The sequence below is a fragment of the Podarcis raffonei genome, chromosome 4 (genome assembly GCF_027172205.1).
Source record: "Podarcis raffonei isolate rPodRaf1 chromosome 4, rPodRaf1.pri, whole genome shotgun sequence".
Classification (NCBI taxonomy): domain Eukaryota; kingdom Metazoa; phylum Chordata; class Lepidosauria; order Squamata; family Lacertidae; genus Podarcis; species Podarcis raffonei.
The window spans coordinates 26,203,025-26,228,067 of NC_070605.1; the positions used below are offsets into that span (position 1 = coordinate 26,203,025).

At 40.4% G+C, this 25,043-nt stretch overlaps 1 protein-coding gene across 7 annotated transcripts in view; it reads left to right on the plus strand.

Annotated features, from left to right (window-relative positions):
• The window catches only part of TNFRSF19 (TNF receptor superfamily member 19), a 52,698-nt gene extending 28,881 nt beyond the window's left edge, over positions 1-23,817 (plus strand). For 6 of the 7 annotated variants that reach the window (XM_053385888.1, XM_053385892.1, XM_053385894.1 and 3 more), the window contains 5 exons: positions 17,028-17,192; positions 18,115-18,240; positions 19,542-19,644; positions 20,745-21,142; positions 22,058-23,817. In XM_053385888.1, coding sequence (XP_053241863.1) covers positions 17,028-17,192; positions 18,115-18,240; positions 19,542-19,644; positions 20,745-21,135 — 785 coding nt within the window. In that variant the 3' untranslated portion in view covers positions 21,136-21,142; positions 22,058-23,817. The remainder of the gene's footprint in view (positions 1-17,027; positions 17,193-18,114; positions 18,241-19,541; positions 19,645-20,744; positions 21,143-22,057) is intronic. The other variant, XM_053385891.1, reaches the window with a different exon arrangement.
• Positions 23,818-25,043: the final 1,226 nt, after the last annotated feature.

Here is a 25,043-nt window from a genome sequence, read left to right on the forward strand (position 1 = left end):
AAAATAATGCATTTTTAGTAAGAATATATAATGTTTTGCATAATGCTTCAAATTCATTCAAGTATTAAGCATACATTTGTACACTGCTAATGCTTTATCTCAAATAGATAAAAGTTGCAAATATTAAGGTTATGTGGCTATATAAATTAATCACAATGTGTATGCTTTGGCAAATTTTTGTTTGCTCTTGAATACAAGTTGAGGCTACACTTCCAGAGTTAAAGTCCCATCATATGGTGGGGCATTAATGAGGACTACAGAATGCTGGAAGCAGTTGATTATTACCCAGCTGGCTATAAATTTCAGGGCTAGCTTTCATCTTCACTCTCTCTGTAGACCTCTTTAAAACATGGTTTAAATATTTACTCATGGAAAAGCTGCTTGTGAGTTGTTAAAAGACCATCAGAAAGTTGAAAGGATTTTGTAATGATCAAGTAAGGGGTGTAAAAGGCCAAGAGAATTGTTATCGTTCTTGGGTAAACTTTATAGGGTAAACAAAAAAATTCTGAGTCATATGATAATAGCAACTGAAGCCTATGCATAAATTCATTTAAAATAGCAAGTCCAAATATTTGCATTTACTTACAGAGAAGTTTGATTGTACAATGTCAGTGCAAGATTTTAAGCAGAAATTAAAACAATACTAAATTATATATTCAATTATTTCTGTATTGAGGAGAGGTAATAAGAAAAAAACTTTTAATAAAGGTGGGAAAGTGTACAAAAAAACTAACATTAAATTTTACTCAGTTATCTTCTGATGGGTTTTATTTATTTAAAACTTTTAAAAATCAGATGGAAATCATTACAACAAATAATAATCAAGCCCTTGTTAAGTCTTGGCTCTCCAAGACTGGTTGCAGAATGTTTAAAAAATAGCAAACATTAAGCTCATTGAGAATGAGAGCTGAACAATTTCACTGGCAGTACCTATTTTGCATAGCTTCTTTTAGTCAAGATGTGGGCTAATTTATTTTCACCACTGATTGTCCAAAGCTGTATAAAACGTTTGCTCTTCCACATTTGCATGGACAGGCAGAGACCCCCCCCCAAGCCCCAGGCGACCCCCGGGAGGAATAATGACACCTGACAACGTGTTATGGGATTAAAATTGGCCACAACTTTATTACAGTGGTGCCTCGCAAGACGAACGCCTCGCAAAACGAAAAACTCGCAAGATGAAAGAGTTTTCCGTTTTTGAGTCGTTCCGCAAGACGAATTTCCCTATGGGCTTGCTTCACAAGACGAAGGCGGGCGGCAGGGAGAAGAACGCTTCTCCCCGCTGCCTGCCCCGTAAGCTCTGGGGACAGCAGGGAGGCGCAGCGCGCCTCCCCGCTGTCCCCGGACCTGGTCCTGTGCAGGCGGGCGGTGGGGAGAAGAGCGCTTCTCCCCGCTGCCTGCCCCGCAAGCTCTGGGGACAGCTGGGAGGCACAGCGCGCCTCCCCGCTGTCCCCGGACCTGGTCCTGTGCAGGCGGGCAGTGGGGAGAAGAGCGCTTCTCCCCGCTGCCTGCCCCACAAGCTCCGGGGACAGCGGGGAGGCGCGCTGCGCTTCCCCTCTGTCCCCGGACCTGTTCTGAAGACTGGCGGTGGGGAGAAGATCGCATCTCCCCGTTGCCAGCCCCGCAAGCTCCGGGGACAGAGGGGAAGCGCAGCGCGTCTTCCCCGCTGTCCCCGGACCTCTTCTGAAGGCTGGCGGTGGGGAGAAGATTGCTTCCTCCCGTTGCCAGCCCCGCAATCTCCGGCGACAGCGGGGAATCACAGCGCGTCTTCCCCGCTCTTCTGAAGGCTGGCGGTGGGGAGAAGATCGCTTCTCCCCGTTGCCAGCCCCGCAATCTCCAGGGACAGCGGGGAAGCGCAGCGCGTCTTCCCCACTGTCCCCGGACCTGGTCTGAAGGCGGTCTCCATAGGAACGCATTAATTGATTTTCAATGCATTCCTATGGGAAACCGTGCTTCGCAAGACGAAAAACTCGCAAGAAGAAAAAACTTGCGGAACGAATTAATTTCGTCTTGCGAGGCACCACTGTAAATTCTCAGATGTAGGAAGACCTTGGCTTAGGCATTGGGCGTTTATCCCTCGCAGTCCCCAGCTGGGGATCTGGGGCACATCAGGGTTATCCAAAGTGTGGGGGGATTGGGCTGACTCTGGAGAACATCTGTTCAAGCAGAGAGTCTGTCCCCCATTTCGCCGCGTCGTAGGGGAGAGCACTAACAACCCATTGGCGTAAGGCTAGTGCCTCCCCTCAAAATAACCCCTTTAACGGGGAACCCTGGGAACACCGCCGCAGGGGGTGGGTGGGTGGGTTACTGCTTCATGCCCCCCCCCCATTGAGGGAAGATAGACTAAAGGATTCCGCCCAAAGCCTACAAACCACCAAAGTTGTGACATTTTGCTAAGGGGAAGGCGGAACCTGCCAATGCAGGGAAATTCCTTCCCGATCCCTCAATGACGACCATCTAGGACCGCAGCAATGCCTGCATAGCTGTAAGGAAGAAGGTTAAACTGCGAAAGAAGGTATAAACTGAGGGAGGGCAGGGTGGGAGAAGTTCAGGAGCCGACTGAGGAGCAACAGGTAAGTTACACCCTCTATTGTGAGTGTGGGCGGTCCTAACTCTACCTGGCCAACTCCCTTGGCAACACACACCCCAGCCGGGATTGGCTGATTGATGAGGCTAGGCGGGAACCTCCAGGTATCCAGCTTTGGGGGGGGGCGCGGTGAAGCCAGCTACCCTGCCGGGGGTCTAGTAGTCTCGGGGGGGGGGCTGTGCGCGACCACGCAAAATCCGCCCCCCAGTTAATGCAGGGAGCGGTCATTTTGGATTGCTTCATGTTTCAGTGTCTGGAATAAAAAAGCATTGATTTTCTGAAAGATTTTCTGACTAAACTATAGCAATGTTTTGAACTTTAGGCCAAAAGATGTTTTCCTAACACATGGCTCTTGCCAAAAACAGCAGCTGCATGTCTCGTTTCCTGGCTCCCTGTAACTTCTAGTACAGTTTCCCTGTTTTCACGACATCAAGACATTGTGTGTTTCTCTATTCCATTGCTTTTGACTGCTGGTGATAAAGCCTTTTATCTTCACATAATGTGTTTGCAAGACATACAGTTTCATAATACTATTTCTATATGAAGTAGTTTATTTTTCCCAGCATTTTGAATCTGAGGTTGATATGTATCATCTTGTAAACAAATGTTTTGCCAGATATTAAGTATATATAGCGGTTTTAGTGAAGGTAAGCTTGGCATGTAAGAGAGTTTTTAGAAAGTTGAAATAACAATATTAAGCAATTTAATAGTGTGATGTTAGCTTCAGATCTTTTGCTTATTAAACTATGAAATAAGAATGTTAAACAAGTGAAATCAGTTTGATAACTTAGTTTAATACAAACATCCTATAAATGAATTTAACTACAGGTTTTCTCTGATTTTATCACACCCTTCTTTGTTACCTTACAGTGATTATATCTTTTATAAATGAAGGTCATTTGCAAAAGTATCATAAATACAATCAGTTGCAACTAAATTGAATTTTAAAAGCATGCCTTGTCATGTCATCACTAATAGTTTAATTATACATCATTAGTGTTTAGTTATAAGAAGAATAAATGTCACCTCAGATATTGTAATCATATTTGCCCTTTGTGTGATGTAGTAGCTAGGGTTGCCATATTTCAAAAAGTGAAAATATGGACACAAAAGTTGTTGAGCTTTGAGCTTTTTTTGGCGAAGTTGACAACATATCTGTTGCCATTCATCCAGATTTTCCCATTTCTGCCTGTACACTGCTTCCAACTGCAGTAACCCTAGAGTTCTAGGACTAGGACAAGAACCTGGGAGATCAAGTTTCTGATTCCCATTTCACCATATTTCAGTCTAACCTACCTCACAGAAATGTTGTGAGGATAAAATGGGGAGAGGGAGAACCTCTACAGCACCTTGGAGGAAAGGTGGAAAATAAAAATTGCTTTATATCAGTCTGATTAGAAGAGAGTCTTTACAGCATTTTATGTCGGTTACTCTGCTGTTCTATCACATTCAGGTAGGACTGCATAGGTTTGTATTTAGTGAGATGCCTGGAATGGAGTAGCAGTAGTCTTATATTTGGGCTGCACTAAATTTTGGAAGAGTCATATAAAGGGCCATAGACCTTTCTTTTAATCCCAGTTTATAAAATCAATGTGGCTCTTATTATGCTTTTAAAAGAGTGGCAAAACTAGAACTGAATTCTGTAGCCCCTATTCAGAGGCCCTCTGCTTGACCAGCAACACTGATATACATGGTACAGTTTCACTATTCATTGCAGTGTTGCCAAAATTTCTATACGCTCCTTCCCTAAGGCCTATCCTATGCTAGCCAAAAGCACAGTGTGCACCTAGCTGGCTTCAACTAGTTTTTCCACAACTTTGCTACTTACTGGGAAAAAACCTTGGGTGGGTTGATGGGTGGGTGGCAAAACAAGATAATGTAAATAGTGTCATTTGACAAAGACATATTCTAGAATCGAGGTTTATGGAAAGAGCTTCACAAGTTTGTAGTTATGTTTCATTCTGTAATTTTGTTCACAGCGACTGCAAGTCAGAAATGAAAAGAAAGCTTAGATGTCATGAAATGTAAGCAACACACTGGGTGTGTGGGTGTGGGTGTGTGAAGGACAAATCTTCCAAGGCTCCCCTTGGTTTGGCTCAGGATTTTCCAGGTTTCCCAAAATAAAATTTGATTGCCTTGGAGCAGGTTTGCTTACCTCTGCCGAGCCCATGGCTGAGCCATGTGCCTCAAATATTCCCCCTTCAATCTCCTTACCTGATGAATTGGCTGGGTGTAGTAGCAGCAAAGGAGAAAAAGGTGGCATTTTTTCAAGCCTCTCTTCTCATTTCCCTCAATCACTTGTCATCTAAGTGACAAAATGCAGTGCACTAGAGGATCATGCTCCATCATGGCTTCCTCATGCTGTTAGCCAGATTGCAAGGTGATAGTGGGATGGTGTGTGGTGCAAAGTGAAAAGTGTATTTCTTTCAAGGGCTCTTAAAAGCTAGTGGGATGGGCTTTTAAATGTTTATTTTTAGAGGGGTTTTTAAAATGTGAAACTGAATAAATAAATTGAACTAGCAATGCTGTGAACTGCGCCATGGGTCCTTCTGCTTACATAGCATGTCCATTGTCACAGAGCTGTAGACTTTCCATGCTGGCTGTTCATGGATGATGCTCATTTATGTTGCATTTTTTCTCCAGCTTCCTTTTGGATCCATCTGATTGTACTATGGGGGTTAGGACGCAGGTTTGTATTTGATTAGAATTCATTTTAATAATTGCAGGTAGTAGAGATCGAGATATTATCTTTTAGGTGACATTAGTATTCCCTTTTACTTTCTCCTGTGACCTACCAGTCATTGGTAGCTTTATATTTTTCTCAAGGAAATAAGGCACAATGAATGGCTAGTTTGTTCACTGTACAAACCTCCCTTCCTGCTAGTGTTTTCCTCAAAAGGTCTACAAAAGCCAAAGACACGGCCTATTGTCTCAGGGCTTAAATAGGTAAAAGGTATTCTTACAGACTTCTGCATTAGCATTAATCCTTTTGTATCAAGAGTCAATAAAGAAAAAAAGCAAAACTAATATTACCAGTAAAGGAAGGGAGGAAAATGAGTAGCTCAATGCATTAAAGAAATAGAGAAATAAGTAGTCAGATGGGCAGGGTACAAATAATAAATTGTTGTTGTTGTACTTAATTGTGCACAATTAATAACAACAGCAGGGGACGTGGGTGGCGCTGTGGGTAAAACCTCAGTGCCTAGGACTTGCTGATCGTATGGTCGGCGGTTTGAATCCCCGCGGCGGGGTGAGCTCCCGTCTTTCGGTCCCAGCTCCTGCCCACCTAGCAGTTCGAAAGCACCCCTAAAGTGCAAGTAGATAAATAGGTACCGCTTTATAGCGGGAAGGTAAACGGTGTTTCCGTGTGCTGCGCTGGTGCTGGCTCGCCAGAGCAGCTTCATCACGCTGGCCATGTGACCCGGAAGTGTCTCCGGACAGCGCTGGCCCCCGGCCTCTTAAGTGAGATGGGCGCACAACCCTAGAGTCGGACACGACTGGCCCGTACAGGCAGGGGTACCTTTACCTTTTTAATAACAACAGCAGGAAGAGAATTTTCCATTTGCTTTTCTTCCCTGTGTTTTGTTATAAGCAGTTTGTAGCTAGTTGCTTTCTCCATATCAGTTGGTACACACTTCAGAAGCTTGTAATGCCTAGATTATAGCTAGTTCATCTGCCTGGCCTCTCAGAGCTATCAGGCAGAAAAAGGTGTGAGAGAGCATTAGGCAGAAATGAAATGTTTGCATCTGTATAACAGAAACATGTTCAAAACATTGGATGATGTTTTACTCACAGACCCATTGAAATTAATAAGCATGCCTAAATTAGGTTCATTAATTTCACTGGGTATGCTCTGAGTCAAACTAAGTTGAATACTACCCATTCCTACTAGTTTCTTAATTCTATTTTCTTTTTAAAAAATACATCCACGTTGATTTCAGCTGGACACACTTTGAAATAAATGTGCTGCCCAAGTCTTTTTGTCCCCATTATTTCCTCCAAACTCCCTTGTAAATAAGTAGCCATGTATAGAGGCTGAAAAACACAAGTCAGTGCTTTTCTTTTGACAACTGAGGTGCTTTATTTATCATGCATCATACTGAGTTGCCTCCCCCCCCAAAAAAATTTTTGCGTCTAGACTGCTCCTTCCCTGGAGCTCAGAAGTCCTCTGAAGCACCTCTAAGACAATCAGCTAACATATTTTTGCCACTCATGCTTTTGGCTTACTGACTTGACTTCTTTCCCTCCAGCTTTTCTTAAAATTACCTTTAAAAGTGCTGTCTCAGTATTTTATTCTCTGACTAGGCCTCACCCTCCTGAGGAGACTCCAGATGACTGAAAACAGTGCACCCCAGGGATGTCCCATTGCATTTATCAAGCAGGTTGCATACTCGGTGTTTTGCAAGTCAGCTCTGTACATGGTTATTCACACTACTTGATTAATTTTACCTTGATGGAGAGAAAAAAAGGTCGTTTGTATATCAAAGCATTAAAGAAAGAATATATTTTTCCTGCTCAGTCTGTAAAAAATGTGCCTTTTTCTGATGGGTATTTTGTGTGGTATTCAAATATCTTACAACGTACATTAAGCTGGCTAATTTCCAGTTTCTTTAGGAATATTTAAACTGAAAACTGAACTCCTCTTGTGTTTGAATAGCTGTCCATTGACATATAAATTCAGTTACGTTAGAATTCCTGTTTATCCATATTGATTACTCAGATACATATATGGAGCCCAGAGGATACATATAGGCTACAACAAATACCTGTCTTATTGCTCCTCTCTCATAAAGCACTTACGGCTATTGTGGGGTGTGATTTAACCTCTTCCCTCACAGTATGATAAGTGAAATCCTAACCATGTCTACTCAGAAGTAAGTTCTTTTGAATTCAGTAGGGCTTACTCGCAGGTATGTGGGTTAGTTTTGCAGCCTAAAGTTGTGAGAATCCAAGGAGTTTCAGTTGTCCAAATTTTTCCCATCCTACCTGTGAGTTTTGTTCTCAGACTTGCTGTCATACATATAATTTTTATTTCTTGTTCTGGTTGTTGAAATGGTGGGGTACCTTGTTTTGTTTTTATGTGTCATTTTTATTTTTATTACGGATATGGGCTTCAAAAGGGGAAGAAGCCTGGGCCTCTTTAGACCTCTGAGGGAGCCTAATTCTGTCTTAAAGGAGGTCTGTGCATGTCTCTGATATCCCAGCTCAACTTACTCCATTCTGCTGTAAGACCGTAGAGCCACACTCCTTCATGGTCAAACTGGAAGGAGATACGGGATGCGTACACAGTCCTTCCATTTCCGTTAACAGGCACATCTTGGTGCATATAGCAAGGGTAGAAACATGAGTTTTATGAACTAAAAGGATTATACCAATAGTCTGTAATGTTTTAACTTTATGATGTGGAAAGGGTGAAGAAGGTGTTAATTTGAACTACAGGGATTGAGAATGTCAGTATTTCTCTTAACCAGCCTTCTGCACAAGTTAGTACTAGAAGCAACCTTTCATCTCTTGTCAATCCTATAATTAGCATCATTCTTTGCCAGAGGCTGAGTGAGTGTTTGTTTTAGGTATAATATGTCTGCAAGATATTTAACTTAATCATTACTTTTTATTAACAAAGAGCTAGCTGCTCAGTTATCAGATTTAAGTGAACTTGAAATTCCTCAGAGAAAATGGGATAATGATTGACCTATACTGTGTGGATGCTCTTTGCGGTCGGCCTTGTATATTTATCAGTAGGCTGACCCTTAAGGCGACTTACAGTATTCATGCTTTGAATTTAGAAAGCAGTATTGAAGGCTAAGTAGTGACTAATCTGCTAGATGCAGCTCATTGAACAACTAGATTGCATAGATCTTATCTACATCCATTCTGTTGGGTTTGTTCTCTGAATTTACTGTATTGTCCATCTCAGTAAAGGAGCATAATTTTTCAGTGGCATTTCATTTTTGTTTGCATGAGAAGCTAATATGCCTGAAAACCAGAAATATTATTTTGCTCAGGCTGTACATTTCAAATTGTTTAGCTTCTCAAGTCTTTACTTCCAGAAGTTGTAGGACAAGGTAAAACCTTACTGGCTTCACGTGCATAGAACAAATGTGGCACCAACCCTTAGGAGCTAGTTTAGCAATATGTTGTATTCATCTTTAGCCGCTAATATGCTGCCAGGTGTGCAGCAAGTCAGTAGAATCCAAAGTAAACTTTCAGCACTTCACTTGGGAGCATGCAGCAGCTTGTTCTGCCTCAGGAGCCCAGTGCGTTGGCTAGTCCTGGAACAAACACGCAGTTCCTTGAAGAAGAACAAGTTTTCTAGGTGCTTTAAGGCAGGTGCAGAAGGCCTCAACTTGGAGTGTAGAGACTAGCAGACAGTGAGAAACATCTAACAGTATGCTGTAAGCTTGCAGAGAGGCAACACAGCAGGGAAGTAGCAGTTGTACTAACTTCTATAGGATATTGTTCTGTGTCTGAGGGGCCAGCAGGATTACACCCATGGCTCTAATATTTTTGTGTTAAGTTATTCAATATTCATCTGTGTTCGTTCTATTTAATCATATAAAATGTTCAGTGCTTTTTGCCTCCTATTTTTAGGGACTCCGATTTAAGAAAATGGGGGGGGGGGAGATACTATCTGTGTACAAGATGAGTCCAGATTTTGAACATTATTTTAGAGTAAAAAAAATAGTCTTATACATGGAAAAGTATGGTGTATATATATGTGTGTGTGTGTGTTTCAGGGTTTGCAAACACACAATACATTTTTATTTTCTTATGAACATTCTTACAATTCCCTTTATTAATGAAAAACATTTTTAAAATTAATTTAGAAATAAGACTTCTAAGCGAACATAGTAGACAGTGGAAAGCATAGTCTGATGTAATAAGCAGTTGGCTGTGTTCCTTGAATGGCTTTGTGTGTAAAGTTATGAATACTGGAAAGTACATGGTCACAAAGGAGTGGAGGGGAAAGAAAGAGAAAATAAGATAAATTAAGGATTTGTGTGTGTTTTATTTCTAATCCAATATATGAATACTGTATTTTTTAAAAAATAGCTGGGGAAATGTCAACAGTTCTGTATATTGGCAACTTCTTATATTATGCAGCTGGGATTACTTAGTATAACCACAAATATTGCTCAGGTTTTTTTGTTTAAAGAACACCCTGCATTTGAGTTTACATCGAGATTGCAAAAACGTTATTGACTTGCAGAATAAATAATTTTTATTTGAAATAATCCAAGAAACAGTCTGAAAAATATTTATTACTAATATTATGTATATACAAAGAAAAATAAAATGTTTCCCATCAATAATAAATCTATCTCACTACAGCAACAATTTCACTTAGTTTCATTTCTATAATGAAATAACAACTCATACATTTGCTTAAAGAGAAAAGCTTTCTAGTGTTCCATTGGTCATATTTTTTTCTATTCCCTTTATGAATCTAAATAAAAAAGTAATATTGAATCCTACCACTTTTATTATTGACTCAAATTGATAAACTATTCATAACAAATTATATCTTAAAGTTCAAGAATCAGGTAGGACCACAATACAAAAGAGATAATGTATAAAGTTTTCATCATTGGGTATAAAAGGGCAAAGATGAGTATACATCTTGCATGAACATACAAGATGCCCCATCTATAAGATGCCCCCTATTTTGGGGGACTCAAATTTCAGAAAATGTGGAGATGGCACAGAGTTGTTGAGCTGATTACCCAGGGTTGTAGAGCTTTTCTTGGGGGGGGGGGTTGCCGAAAATTGCTCACCTGCACACGTCACAAAATCCACCTCACGTCTGTCCCCTTGCTGGCAAAAGCTGCCAATCACATGACCAATTGCCGCAGCGTAAGCCAATCAACACCACCCATTGACACAGCAACCAATAACATGCACAATAGCTGCTAACAGCCGCAGCGGCAACCAATCAAACATCCACCCTATTCACTACCCATGTATAAGACGACCCCAATTTTTTAGCTTGATTTTTAAGGAAAATAACATTGTCTTATACACAGAAAAGTATGGTATGTACTCAGGCTATGGGAATACCATGCTCTAAAGGCTCCTCCATGAGTCCCCTTGACTAAAACTGCTTTCTTCCCTTTTTTTAATGATACATTTACTAAACATGCATTTGTAATAAACTAAAATAATCATAACTGTCTTCCCAGTTATACCCCAGTCTGAACTACTTGTCCCTGTCAGTGTATTTTATCATCCCTTTTGAGCTGGAGTAGCATTGGCTTGGATCCACAGTTGCACTTCCACTCATGGAATATTTCTTTCCCTGAGTGGAAGGAGCACCTATTTGATCCAGCTGTCTGTTCGATCCAGTCCAGCCCTTTTTTGTTTTCATTTTTTTGCATTGATAAAGCTCACCCCAGTCTACTGACATTAATGAAACCATTCCATTAGTTTCAGTGCAACGAAATTGTCTTGAGTTCTGGTACACTGGTTTGTGGAGGCTGTAAACTTTGTCGTTACAGCTAGAAGTTTATGAAGAAGGAAGGAATTGGGAAGTATATGTGTTAAAAACATTTTAAAAGTATGAATAGAGCAAGATGAATTATGTACTGAGGACTCATGAATCATCCCTTTTAACATATCCTTACAATATAAGTGTGGATGGAACTTTTGATCCAGGCATGCTCTGTTATTAACCTGAGCCGCCTTTCACATTCCGCAGTTGTCTGGTTACCGTACTTCCTTTCTTTCCTGCCCTTTCCATGTACCCCGGTCATTCCTTCACCCTTATTTTCCCCAAACATATTTTTATTCTTCTCTTGCTGCCAGGTTGCACAGGGAATGTAGGAGCTCATAATAGAGGTCATCGCATGAAAATGACTCCTCACTTCAATTCAGTACATTTTGTAGGCTTGGCATAGCAGCCTGTTTTTTACATGTAAGAGTTTTATAGTTATTTTACCATATTTTGGCAGTGCTTGGTCTCCTAACTAGCCATTATGACTACAAAGATCATTTTTCAGGAAATTATAGACTTTCAGTCTTGTCCAGGCATGCTTGTGGGAACAGGCAGATTTTACATGTTTTCAGAAGCTAATACGTTTGGGTTGCTTTCTTCTGATCTTTTGTCTCATGAAATCTTTGTTGTTTTTTGCCTGTGAAGTTGCTGTACTGATGTGGGCTTCTGTAAGCACTGCAATTCATGTCAGTTGCAAGAAATAAGCCTCCTCATGTCTTTTACTGCAATGAGTGAACCTATTTGGGCTGGAGACAGATTATAGCTTGCTTCCAGAGAACTGAAGGCAGTCTGAAAGAGGAACCAATGGTTGTTGTGTGCACAGTCATCCTAGTTTGCCACTGGTGAACAGGTTTTGCATATTTTTATAGAAACCTCTGTGAACAACGGTAATAATAGCTAGCCTACTTCAATCATCCATCATTCACATGGTGGCATTATGGCAACAGAATCTGCCCTTGACCAATGTTCATTATAACATGTATAGAGACCAACTGTACATCTACCGTATTTTTCGCCCTATAGGACGCACTTTTTCCCCTCCAAAAATGAAGGGGAAATGTGTGTGTGTCCTATGGGGCGAATGCAGGCTTTCGCTGAAGCCTGGAGAGCGAGAGGGGTCAGTGCGCACCGACCCCTCTCGCTCTCCAGGCTTCAGGAAGCTATCCGCAAGCCTTGCAATCCCAGCAGGAGTTCCCGCGGGCTCGCAAGGCTTGCGGGCAGCAGCCTGCAGCCCTCAAGCTCGGGGGACAGCGGGGAGATGCAGTGTGCCTTCCCGCTGTTTCCCGACCTGGTTTGGAGGCTGGCACTGGGGAGAAGTGCGCTTCTCCCCAGCGCCAGCCCCACAAACTCGGGGGACAGCGGGGAGGTGGAGCGCGCCTTCCCGCTGTTCCCCGACCTGGTTTGGATTCCCCGACCTGGTTTTGGGGGGGAAATAACGGGAAAATTTTTTCCTTTATTTCCCCCTCCCCCCAAAAAAACTAGGTGCGTCTTATGGGACGAAAAATACGGTAAATATAAACATGTGTAGGTTGGACATGACACTGCACCTCTATAGACTCTGTTAAATGTCTGATGAAGGCTAATGAACAAAAGAAAAATGTTTTTTATCTATTCGCAAAATTGTTGTCTCCAACTAAGTTCTCAGAGGAGACACAACTGAAGTTAATGGACCTAACCTAGTTACATTCGTTAATTTCAGTGGATCTACATCTACCCAAAGTATTACCCGTATATACCACCTTATACCACAGTACAAATAACAATGAATGCATAAATGAACAGAAAATGAAAAATACATTAATATCCCAATAATAAAAAAATGCAGCCCTAAGCCAAGGGCTTAATTAATTATTGACATGAAATGCCAGAAAGGCTTGAGTTCAGAGGTACATATTTAACAAGTGCCAAAATAGCCTCCCTTGCACATGTCAGAACTCCAAAGTCAAGTGATTCAGTAGAAAGCAGGCCACCACAGAGAAGGCCCCCACCCCAATTGCTGCCAATCAAGATTAGCACAGTTAGAGGGTCTCTACAGCAAAACACAATGCTCTGACAGGACAGTAGGAAGCAAGGCACTCCTGCAGGCATCTTAGTTATTAATAATAATAACATTGTGGTACCTCGGGTTACATACGCTTCAGGTTACATACGCTTCAGGTTACAAACTCCGCTAACCCAGAAATAGTACCTCGGGTTAAGAACTTTGCTTCAGGATGAGAACAGAAATTGTACTCCGGCAGCGGGAGGCCCCATTAGCTAAAGTGGTGCTTCAGGTTAAGAACAGTTTCAGGTTAAGAACGGACCTCCGGAACGAATTAAGTTCTTAACCCGAGGTACCACTGTAGTAGTCGTAGTAGTAGTAATAATAATAATAATTTATTATTTATATCCCACCCATCTGGCTTGGTTTCCCCGGCCATTTGGTTCCAAGTTGTTCAAGACTTTATAGGTTTAAACCAAAATGTGAACTTGATCTGGTAACTTATTGGCAACCAGTACAGGTCCTTTAGGTGCAGTTCAATATGTGTTTGATACAACACCTCCAAGTAACCTTGCTACAGCATTCTGCACCAACTTCAGTTTATGGACCCAGCTCTGAGGAAGCCCCATATAGAGCACTTTAAGGTAGCCCTTTCTAGAGATTACCAATGCATCAGGCACAATGGCTAAATTATTAAAGATGATTAAAGAATTAGAATTAGAATTAGAATAATAATAATAATAATAATAATAATAATAATAATAATAATAATAATTTATACCCCGCCCATCTGGCTGGGTTTCCCCAGCCACTCTGGGCGGCTTCCAACAAAGTATTAAAATACAGTGGTCTGTTAAGCATTAAAAACTTCCCTAAACAGGGCTGCCTTCAGATGTCTTCTAAAAGTCTGGTAGTTGTTTTTCTCTTTGACATCTGGTGGGAGGGCGTTCCACAGGGCTGGTGCCACTACCGAGAAGGCCCTCTGCCTGGTTCCCTGTAACTTGGCTTCTCACAGTGAGGGAACCACCAGAAGTCCCTCAGCGCTGGACCTCAGTGTCTGGGCGGAACGTTAGGGGTGGAGACGCTCCTTCACATAGTTGGTATACCAGCTACTGAAGCCACTTTGGCTTCCAGGAACAAATAAGAATTGAAAACTCTCAAGCTGTGTACCTGTGTAATCTAAAACATTACCCAACCCCCAAACCTGGAAACCACCCACAGGAACTCAGTCTAGCCAGGATTCATTTTCAACTTATTGACCCTCACTCAACCCATTACTGTAAACCAGTACACAGACAAATAAAGCTGGATATCATCAGCATAATGCTGACACTATGCTCCAAACTTCCATAGGGATCATTACCAGCAACTTCATATAAACATTAAGTAGCATGGGGGACAGTATATTCCCCTGTGGCACCCCATAATACAAGTGGCAGGGGACTGAGGTGCAGTCACTTAATGTTCTTTGATACCAGTCCAGTGGATAAGAGTCAAACCTCTGCAACAAAGTGTGCCCAACTCCCATCTCACACAACCAGTCAAGGAGTATACCTTGGTCAATGATATCAAAAGCTGATGAGAGAGTCAGCAAGAGTTTACAGGGTTGAACTCCCTCTGTCCCTCTCCTGGTAAAACGCATCTAAGTGACCAAGGCCAATTCAGTCCGAAAAGCAGGCCTAAGCCTGTGCCTGAAGCTGAGCTGACACCACTCTCACAAGTGGTCCAGAGTTGGAGTTTTTAAGCAGCCATCATTGCACCACCTTTTCAAGATGGCTGATTCCTTATTAAATGACACATTCATAAGCCCCTGGACCCACCTGGATAATACCCCCCCCCAGCAAGTACAAATAAGCAATGAAGGATCAAGACAGCAAGTTGGCTGAATAGATACAAGCACCTTATCCACAGCCTCAATCAATGAAAAAAATTCTACAGTGTCTGAGCAAATGGTGCATTGGACACCTCTCAATGGCCTGTCACAACTGTGGCACTGAAGTCATTACAGAGACAAACAATTTTGCCTTTGAAAGTGCCTCTGCAGGTTTGTCACTCATGCCTCTGAGGGCTGTAAAGCCTCATGTACTAAATCAATGTCCATTGCTTTACACCTGGAAAAGCTCTGTTGGACTACTTAACAATGCAAAGGAAACTAAAAAGTAGACCTTTTCAGTCTGCAGTAGCATGCAATGATGGTGTGTGTGTGCGTGCTCTAGCACACATTCAGTCATCTTTGCAGCAAGTCCTTTGCTATTTATACTCAAGCCATCTTTCAGTCTGATTCATTGCCTGCAGCTCTCCAGTATACTAGTTTATCTATTATGAGAGAGAATGCTTTTCAAACTACTTTCACTGATCTCTTAAAAAACACTATTTTGTGTTTTAATACTGTAACATTTTAATTAACAACAACAAGAAGAGTTCACGTTTGCAGAATGGAGCTTTCCAGCTCCTTCCCTTTGCAGCCCCTTGCATGCCCTGAAAATCTGATGCTGGGGCTTGAAAGGTCCTTGGGAATGGTATGGGATGCAGGCAGATTATTGCCCCTCCCTTACATGAATTGAGGAACAACTTCAGATCCAAGCTCTGTTCCCAGCTTTAAACATTTTCAGCCCCTGTTGTTTGTGCATGCTGAAAATAATAACCCCCTTTATTTCTGGCCACTCCCTGAATGGCCCAGATCATTAGTATTCAAAGTTGGCAAAAGGTCCTTGGATGAATTCCTTCTGAGGACATTGATCTCCATTTGCAGCTTAAGACAAAATGACTCTTGGAACATCCCAAGTATTTTAATAAGTTTCCTTAGCATGGAAAATATGTATGTTACACTCATCAGCTGTGTGGCTTATGAATCCTTCTAGTTGTTAAGTATCTGTGCATACAGGCTTTCAAAGCAAATACATTTTCTGTCTTAGATTCGTTTTCTGAACTTTTCTATGCTGTTTCTTCTTCAGGGTTAACTTTGTGGCAAAATATCTGAACATTTTAAAAATGAAACTTTTAATTTAAGTTTTAATAAATGGTGATTTGTGATAAAGAAAACCTGTGGGAAACATACTGTGGTGGACTCTACTTAACATGCTAGATGTAGTAAACCTTTAGCAGATATACTGTTCTAATTGCTGAAATTTTTTATTTTTCATTTATAACCATTAATTACTTAATCCAAACCAGTGATGCAATGAGTAACCTGTGCACAGAAAATCTGTGCAAACAATAAGGCTTGTTGTCTTGGATGTAGCAGCAGGCTATGGTTTGATCAACCCAAGAAGTTGGTACCTTTTTTTAAGCTAAGCACATGAGAGGAAGGAGAGCAGGCTTCATACTTGATACATCTGAACCATCACTAAATACTCTTTAGTTCTATGATGGTGTAAATTGGGCAAAGCTGCTAGGAGGCCTTGTCTGCTACAGTGTTGCTGTGAAAACATGTTTAAAAAATTTTACTACATCAGAAAAGTAGAGAAGAAAACAAATATTTTCAGTTCTGCTCACTCAATAGAATTTTTGCTCAAAGGTTTGTTTCCATTGTATTTGATATTTAAGCAGTTGCTTTGTGGCTTGGCTGATTCTTCATTTATATTGCTTAATCAGTGTATAGATTCTGTGACATGAATTTTCATATAATAGAACATGCAATTCTTATACCACTATAGAACTGTATTTCTCATAATGTTGTTATTACCTGTCTATTATTATTATTATTATTATTATTATTATTATTAATATTATTACCCGTCCTTCTGAAGTAACAAGGCTAAATCCAGGAGCACCCCCAAGCTGTTTAGAAAACAGTTATGTCAAAACAACTTATGTCTGGTATTACATTTATGAATAAGCTGTATTAAATATGCTCATGCTATATTTGTTGTTGAGGATGTTGTTCCTCTAAGCACTAAGTGCTTCTTGGATGTTCCTTGCATCTGATTTCATATAACTAAAAAGTATATGTACTTATCTTTATTTAGGCACTACAAAAGTGAATCTGGTGAAAATCCCATCAACTGCTTCCAGTCCACGAGACACTGCTTTAGCTGCTGTGATATGCAGCGCATTAGCAACTGTACTGTTAGCTCTCCTCATCCTTTGTGTTATCTATTGTAAAAGGCAATTCATGGAAAAGAAGCCAAGCTGTAAGTTTTCCATATTATATGTTTAATAATGTTGCCTTTGTTTTCTGTGCCTTTAAAACCAATCACTTTTTCACCTGAATTGTCATAAAGAGCATCTTATTACACTTTGGAGCTTATTCCCAAAGCATTTTCTTCACCTTGAGTGATTACATCATAGACAATAATTGATTGAAAGGTCATTGTGTGAATCTGATGAACATACGCCCAACCACCGCATGTCTAGATGCTTGTTAGTCTTGCCTGGCATATGGTGAACCCATTCACAAGACTACACATGCATCAAAAAATGACCCAAACCAAAATCATGTGTGAAATGTTCTTTAAATTAGCAAGAAGTCAAATAGCAGCAGGTGGACCATAATTTCCTATCAGACAACCAAAAGTAATCCATGCCTGGATTTTTCTTATAGGGGAAAAAGCAGACACTTCTTATTCAGCATCTTTTGATTGCTTTCAGCTCTACACTAGAATTGGGGTCTACCCTGTACTTCTGGTTGGAAAGAACTTCAGCTTTCTTCCTCTGCAAATGGTTTCTATTACACTTCAGCCAGACTAGGGCTGGGTACACGCTATACCTTTAAAGCACATTTAAAGAATTCTGGTTTAAGACTGTTAAGAGTTGCTGTGAATTGTAACTTTGTGAGGGGTAATGTACAATACCCAGAATTCTTTGTGGAGCAAAATGCGCTTTGAATGTGCTTTAAAGGTATAGTGCATGCTCAACCTAGATCGTTACTTCATAATGCTTTAGAATCTTAACTGTGGACCCAAAAGTAGAGAGATCTAAATGATTCATAATTAAGTGCTTCGTCGCTGAATACATTTTTTACATGAATGTAAAATTATGCTGTTTTTGATTGGAAAAAACTGTAAACAAAACCGAGACAGTTTAACCATTTCAAATGTCTTTTCTTTTCTAAAGGGTCTGTGCGATCACAGGATATTCACTATGAAGGCTCTGAGCTTTCATGTTTTGATAGACCACAACTTAATGTGTATGCTCATAGAACATGCTGCCAGTGTCAGCGGGACCCATCACAGATATGTCGTAAGTACATTCATTTTGAGTGAGGTTTATGGGGAAAGGACTAGTGCAAGCAGCAGGGACATAAGAGATAAAGAGTAAACTTGAATGATCAAATTCTGAAATTATACTCTTCATAGGAGTTTGAATCTCTGTAACCAAACATTGCTACATGGATCTCAATATTCTAAAATAACAAAAACAATTGGCATTATACTTCTGAGTACAGTTCGCTGTGTAGATCCTCAGGAGCATATTTTTACCTGCCTTACATTTTAAGCTTTCCTAGCAATTATATTCTATATGAATATAGGGAATGGAAAAAAGAAAAATATTAACACATTTCTTCTGAGGGTAGGGTAGAATGCTGTAATTTCAAACGGTATCTGGCAAAGAAATCATAATAAAATTGTAGCATATAACAGTACTACGTAAGTTACTGGCAAGCACTTTAAGAGACTGTGCATTAGATTTTCTTCTAGCAGTTAAGGATTGGAATTCAGCTTCTCTTAATTAAAGAAGAAATTGGGTCTCTGGTGTCTGATTAAAATGAAACTGAAAGTTTGCCATGTTGAGACAGCTGTTACGTTATATGCTACAAGTGGAACCTGCAGCAAAATATTGTAGCGTGTGGTTCTCCTGCACAGGTTTCCAGTTACTCCATTATTTCCTCCTGTTCCCTGATTTTCAGTCCTCCCACACCAACATTCCATGCCCATCAAACATGCTTAGTCCTCATTGGACTGTTGTTATTGCTTTGCCAGTGGCGGGGCAAGGGAGTTTTTGTACTTCTGTAAACTTATAAGATATACTACATCATTTTGTTCAGGGGTATCTGGTTAGTGCTGCCACTTTAGCTATGACCTGGCTATGGTTATGCTTTACAATCATATTCCCTAAGTGTGGCTAAAGAGAACTTTTAAATAGTTGTGTACATGGCTCATGTGGTCTTTCATCTAGAAATGGCTAGGTGTCATCCTTCATGGTTGTAGATAGAATAACACTGAATGACCTTTTAAACAGAAAATCCAATATGAAATTTTAAAATGTTAAGATACTACTTTTAAGCACACATAGGGCTGTAACTGGCATCAAAGACCTACACATTGTCAGGGGCAGTTGTGAGCTTTGGCTTGTCATAGGTGACCAATTTTATGTAACTCATGCTAACAGTATCCTGCTACCCCCCCCCCCCCGCAAAAAGTGTATAGCTGTTATAAGCAGTGGTTCTGCTTTTGCATATGAAAATTGTTGCACATTGTGTTCCAACACATGTTCCCAAAAGATCTTATATCTGTTAAGATAAAAGTTTTATTTATTTTTAGGACCAGTGCATTTGATTCCATCCCTGTGCTGTGATGAGACATGTAGCCTGGAACACAGCTGCCATAGCTGCCCTTTTCACTCTCGGAATACACTTCATGAAAGGTAATTCAGGACCTTTCTTTGTGTCCGCTGCTAACTATTCTGTTCTTATATCCTGTAATAAATATTAAATGAACTAAAAGAGTAAAGTGAAAAACTTTGAATTGACACATGTTTGCTGCCAGTTTCGTGGAAAATTCATATTCATGGCAATATCAATATTACTTTTGCTCACTAAATAAAACCTGGTTGTGGGCCACTTTCTGTGGTATGAATGCTAGCAAGTTAAAAGAAGTTAATTATCTGTTTCTGGGTGGGTATCCATATACCCCTTTGAAGACCCTGAGGTGATTTCTTAGTACTTGATCAACAAAGTACTATGCATACTCATTCTAACAGGCACCTTGCTTGAAAAAATGTTATTGCTGGTAACTGAAGTTCTAAGAGTGTTTCCAAACAATAATTTTCAGAATTGCTTGCTGATTCTGTTGCAGACATCTTATCTCAATGTAGCACTTCTGTTGCAAGTCTATTGCATATTTGCACCACTAAAGCTATATGATTTTGTCATGTGAGAAAATACAAATCTCTTACTCACCTTGCTTTGCAGGCATTTGCAGCTGAGAGTGCTGCATGAAACATGGTTGCATATCACAGATTTTGCCATTTTTGAACAAAATATTTTTGGGCCCCACCTGCCCTTCTTCACCCAACCCACACTTCTGTGGAGCACACCTTCTTCCATTACATGCAACTGGGTGCAGGCCTCCCCTTCCCCTCCAACTGCCTGCCTCGCCTGCCCCGCACCCCTACTCACCTGCTTGCCTTTCCTCCGGGCCTGCCTCTTTTATCATCTTGCCTACCTGTCTCTCCCCAGCTGCCCTGGTTCAGACGCACTTGGAAATGGCGCCAAAAGTCAGGAGGAAAGAGGGTGACACTTGGTGGCTGCCCAAGGGAGAGAGGGAGGTGCTAACTTGCATAAAATATTGGAGGGGGCTGCCCACCCTAAATTGGGGGAGCTGAAGGGATCAAGATCCCATAGAGTTGACACCTGTGAATCACAAGTAACATAAGAACACTAGTTCTTACTCTAGTTCTTGATTTGCAGTGTTACTTTTTGAACCTTATTAAAGTCGTCCTTTATTTCCTGTGACTTCTTGCAGGAATTCTAATTCTGTTGGGGAAATGATTCCAGCATTCCTCGGTTCTCTTTCACATTCAACCTGTGGAGATCTTTCAGATGCCTGGCCTCTTATCCAAAATCCAGCTTGCTGTGATAGTATTTCTTTCTGTGAGTCATACCCTGAGCTAACGGGAGAAGATGAAAATTCTTTCAGCCTAGGGACTGAAAAAACAGCCACTGTGGATTCAGATAACGAACAGGATTTAAGGGTATTCATGTCTACAACGTCTCATTTTGGAAGCTTGACAGAATCAACTGAACTTTCCAGTAAGAGTCCTTCCAGTATCACTGCTTCATTAAACCAGTTCTTAACTGCTGAACCATTGTCAACAACAGAGCTTGACAAAACAGTTAGTGATTCTATAAATTGATGCCCAGGTAAGAAGAAAACATTAGTTCTCTACCAGGTGAAGTACTATGTAGTATCAATTAAACTTTTACTAATACTATCTAGGCTAGTTTGTAAATTGTCTGGTTGAAATTGGTGTCTCAAAGATCCTTCACTAATAATTCTGCCTCCTCTTGTATATATTTTGCATGCTTTATAAAAGCAGATTTATGCAAATTCCTACCGCTTTAAAAATCTTACTCTGATTTGCATAGCCATTCCTATTAAAGTCTGTGACCCCAGCTCCAGTCACATGTTCACAACCAAGAGCTCCCGAGGAGGGCATGGATCATTTCTGTGCATCTGAAATTGAACGCAGCTCATCTGGATGAGCACTGGTTCCAAGTCACTTGCATATGGATCTCCCTTGCTGTTTTAAAGTTCATATTCCTGTTTTGAATTGTATTATTTTTGAACAATAATTAAGCCCTTTATATTAATATATTTATTATAACTTTAAAAAGAATGTGAGTGTATAATACATTTGCAGGCTTATAATGTATAGGACCTGAATTTAAATAAGATTGTGACAAGATGGCGGACTTAGGAGGGCTGCTGCAGGGATTAGGCTGATTCCTGGACAATCCCACCAGCAGGGGACAGCAGGACAGAGACGGGATGGGGTTGTCATAAGACACTTTGAATGTCCCCAGAGGGAGCTGGGGGAACAGTATAGACTTGCTTTATGGGCTGAAAATATTTTTCTTCCCAATGTTTCTGATTGGAATTGACTGGCTGAAAGTACTTTTCCTATTAATTAGAATATAATTAGTATACGAAAGCTTGTGTTCAGCAGTACATAATAAAAATGACAAAGGCATCTTCTTATGACAGTGACATCTAGAATGTGGCCAGTTGTAGGTTCTGTGCATATGGCTAACCCCTGCTATCTTGCTCTCTTTTAGGAATCTAAAGGACCTTTCTTGGCAGCCTTTAAACTGAATGCTTCCCAACGTGCTTCTCTTTGAATGCTTGTGGATGGAATGTGGCCTGGATCTCGATGTTACAAGGTTTCAGAAACAGCTGAACTAAATTGGCAGCATTTCAAAGCTCTCTCAGGCAGTTGCATTTGAAATACAGCAGCTGTATGAGAAAACTTCAAGGAGCAGCTTGGTAAAAGACCAAAGGCAGATCCATGCTACTCTGTCTCTTTTCTGAACAGCAAGCTTCTGTGTCTCATTGACACAAGGAAAGTTTGGCGGACTGATCTTACTGCTAAGCAGATTATGTAAATATAAAGAGCAATAGAATTGTGAGTGTGTGTGTGTGTGTGTGTGTGTGTGTGGCTACTAATAGCAGGTGTTTGTTTGTCCATTTTTCGGTTGGCAAAAGGAAGCATTTAACAGGATTTTCAACATGCTGTACTGAGTCAATACATAATAGGCCAAATATACAACAGTAAAAAGAATCTAAAAATAATAAAATGAAACTTCATTGGGAACTTTGGGATCTGCCTGTTACAGTACAGAATGCATAAATACTTGTGTGGAGAAAACATGCTGTGAAAATTGCAAGACTATACTAAAGTGCTTTTTTCACAGCTATTTACAGTGCAGTCCTATGCATGTTTACTTAGAATTCTAAGTCCCACTGTATACAGGGATGAATATTCCCAGATACATGTGCAGTTTTAATGTGGCAGCAACTTTGCTTGCCAAAAGATGTTAACTCCAACTCCCAGCCAGATATTTCTCCCATAATTTTTTTGCATTTCTATGATGGTGTGCTAAAACTGTGGGTACTTTGGCAGGAAAGCTAAATACTTTTAAGTCCTATTGATTTCATTTGGAATGCTTTTGAGTAGTGCTGACTCTCACAATAATACCAGGAGGACTTGAAGTGTTTGCTTTTGGCTAAACTATATCCTGTATATTTTTTAAACTTTGAAACAAAGAACCGAGACTTTTGTGTTATATTTAGTGGAGAATCCTTTAGTATCGTTGAAAAAATAAGGCTGTATTCCTGTATACACACCAATGTGGGAAGCAAGCCTCATTGAATCATAGAATCAGAGTTGGAAGGGACCTTGAGAATCATCTAGTCCAACCCCTTCCAACTCGGCATCCATGACAGAAGGCCATTCAACCTCTGCTTAAAAAATACGTGTTGTTTCAAGCAAACATCCAATGGAATTATACTATGTTAGAAAACTAATGTTACAAAATTCACGTTTTTATACAATAGTGAAAACCTGCAAATATACTTTTTGCATGAAGAACCATATATGTGTGTAAACTTTGTAAATAAAATAATCCAATGTGCATTTCAGTATTCTGCAAAATGGTTAAGACTATGCGTGGAGACTACTGTTTACCTCTAAAAACTGCTTTCAAAAGGCCTGTGGTATGTGCCCCATTGTAATGAAGATCAAAAGTTTGAAGCAAGAACAGGATTTTAAAATGTGCATATTGTATAAACGCAGTTTACAAAATGTTTGATTCAACCAAATTGGTCTTGATTATGTTGCCTATGGCAAGCAATTTTGTATATGCCAATAGAAAACATACACTGAATTTTTTATACTATTTGCTTTCAAACAAAAATGCTTTCCCAATATTCTTTTACATGCAGGAATTCAAAGGGGTGGACGAAGACTGTAAATTACAACTTTGTGTATATGTTTATATATTTTTCTATTTGTTAATAAATAGTCATTTAAATACTATTTGTATATATGTGTGTTTCAAACATAGATCTTCACCTAAATAATTGTTATATTTTAGAAACATGTCAAACCATCTTAGTATGATTCTGCCTTCTTTTAGTCCGTTTTTATTTCTTTAGGCTATAAGACTGATCCATGCTTCCTTTGTTGCTGCTTCCAAATTTGGAGCAAAGCAAGGAGGGGAGAGGAAGATGCTTGTATCTTCTGTGTCAAGATGCACACTCTCCCTCAAATATAATAACCTATCTGTGCAAATGCGCACCCACAAACTGGAAGTTACGATAGATAAGTAAGTCACTTAGTTTCCTGTGTTGCCACTTCGGGTGAACATTTGAAACAATCTTGTGTTCCCATTTCTTCAGCTTGTGGCCTTCAACTGCTTTTCTCAACTAGAAACTTAGAAGCGGACCCGTGTCTGCACATAAATCATTAATACAGTTAATGAGAAAGTTTTGTACAAAATAGTAACAGAACTGGTGTAATGCACAGCCTGTTCTCCTTGAGCACACATTACATCACTTTAAATGGAAGGCTCTGCCAGGGAGCAGGTGCACTCACCTAACAACTTTTAGGGTGTGGTAGCATGCCCACCAAACATACTAACTGAACCTAGGTATTGCTTGTCACTGAGGTGGGCCTCTCCTCTGACCATCTGCTCCCCAGCATATAGATCAGTGCCTCCTAGGCCCCTTTCTAGGAACCAGTTCTGAACTCTAGGCCCATTCCTCCCTCCCCACTGTGACCAACTCAGCCATCTCTGTGGAACTCGTGACAGCAGTCTTCACAAGTCTTGCCCCAGGCGCCTTTATTTAAACAAGTATATCCTGTGAGAAGATCTACATAGGAGCCCCAAAGTGTCTGAAGACCCTTCCTAAAGTAGCATGTAGAATCATAGAACAGTAGGGTTGTAAGATGCCAATAATTTGAAGACTATTGCAGCAGATCTGCTTGCATATCATTCATAGATGCACACAGTTATGCGGCTCTTATGAAACTCTGAGCAAACAAGTATAATCCCATAATGAATTCACGCTTGCCTATACATAACATAACATAACATCAAATGGTGCCTTGCATATCTGAAACAATTCCCAAGCAACTTGTATTCAAAAGTATACTGCCTTTGAAGGAGAAGGGACAACACAGCCATTGTGGCCAGTAGCCATCCATGGGCTTATCCACCATGAATTGGTCGTCTCTTTTAAAGACATCCAAGTCGATGGCCA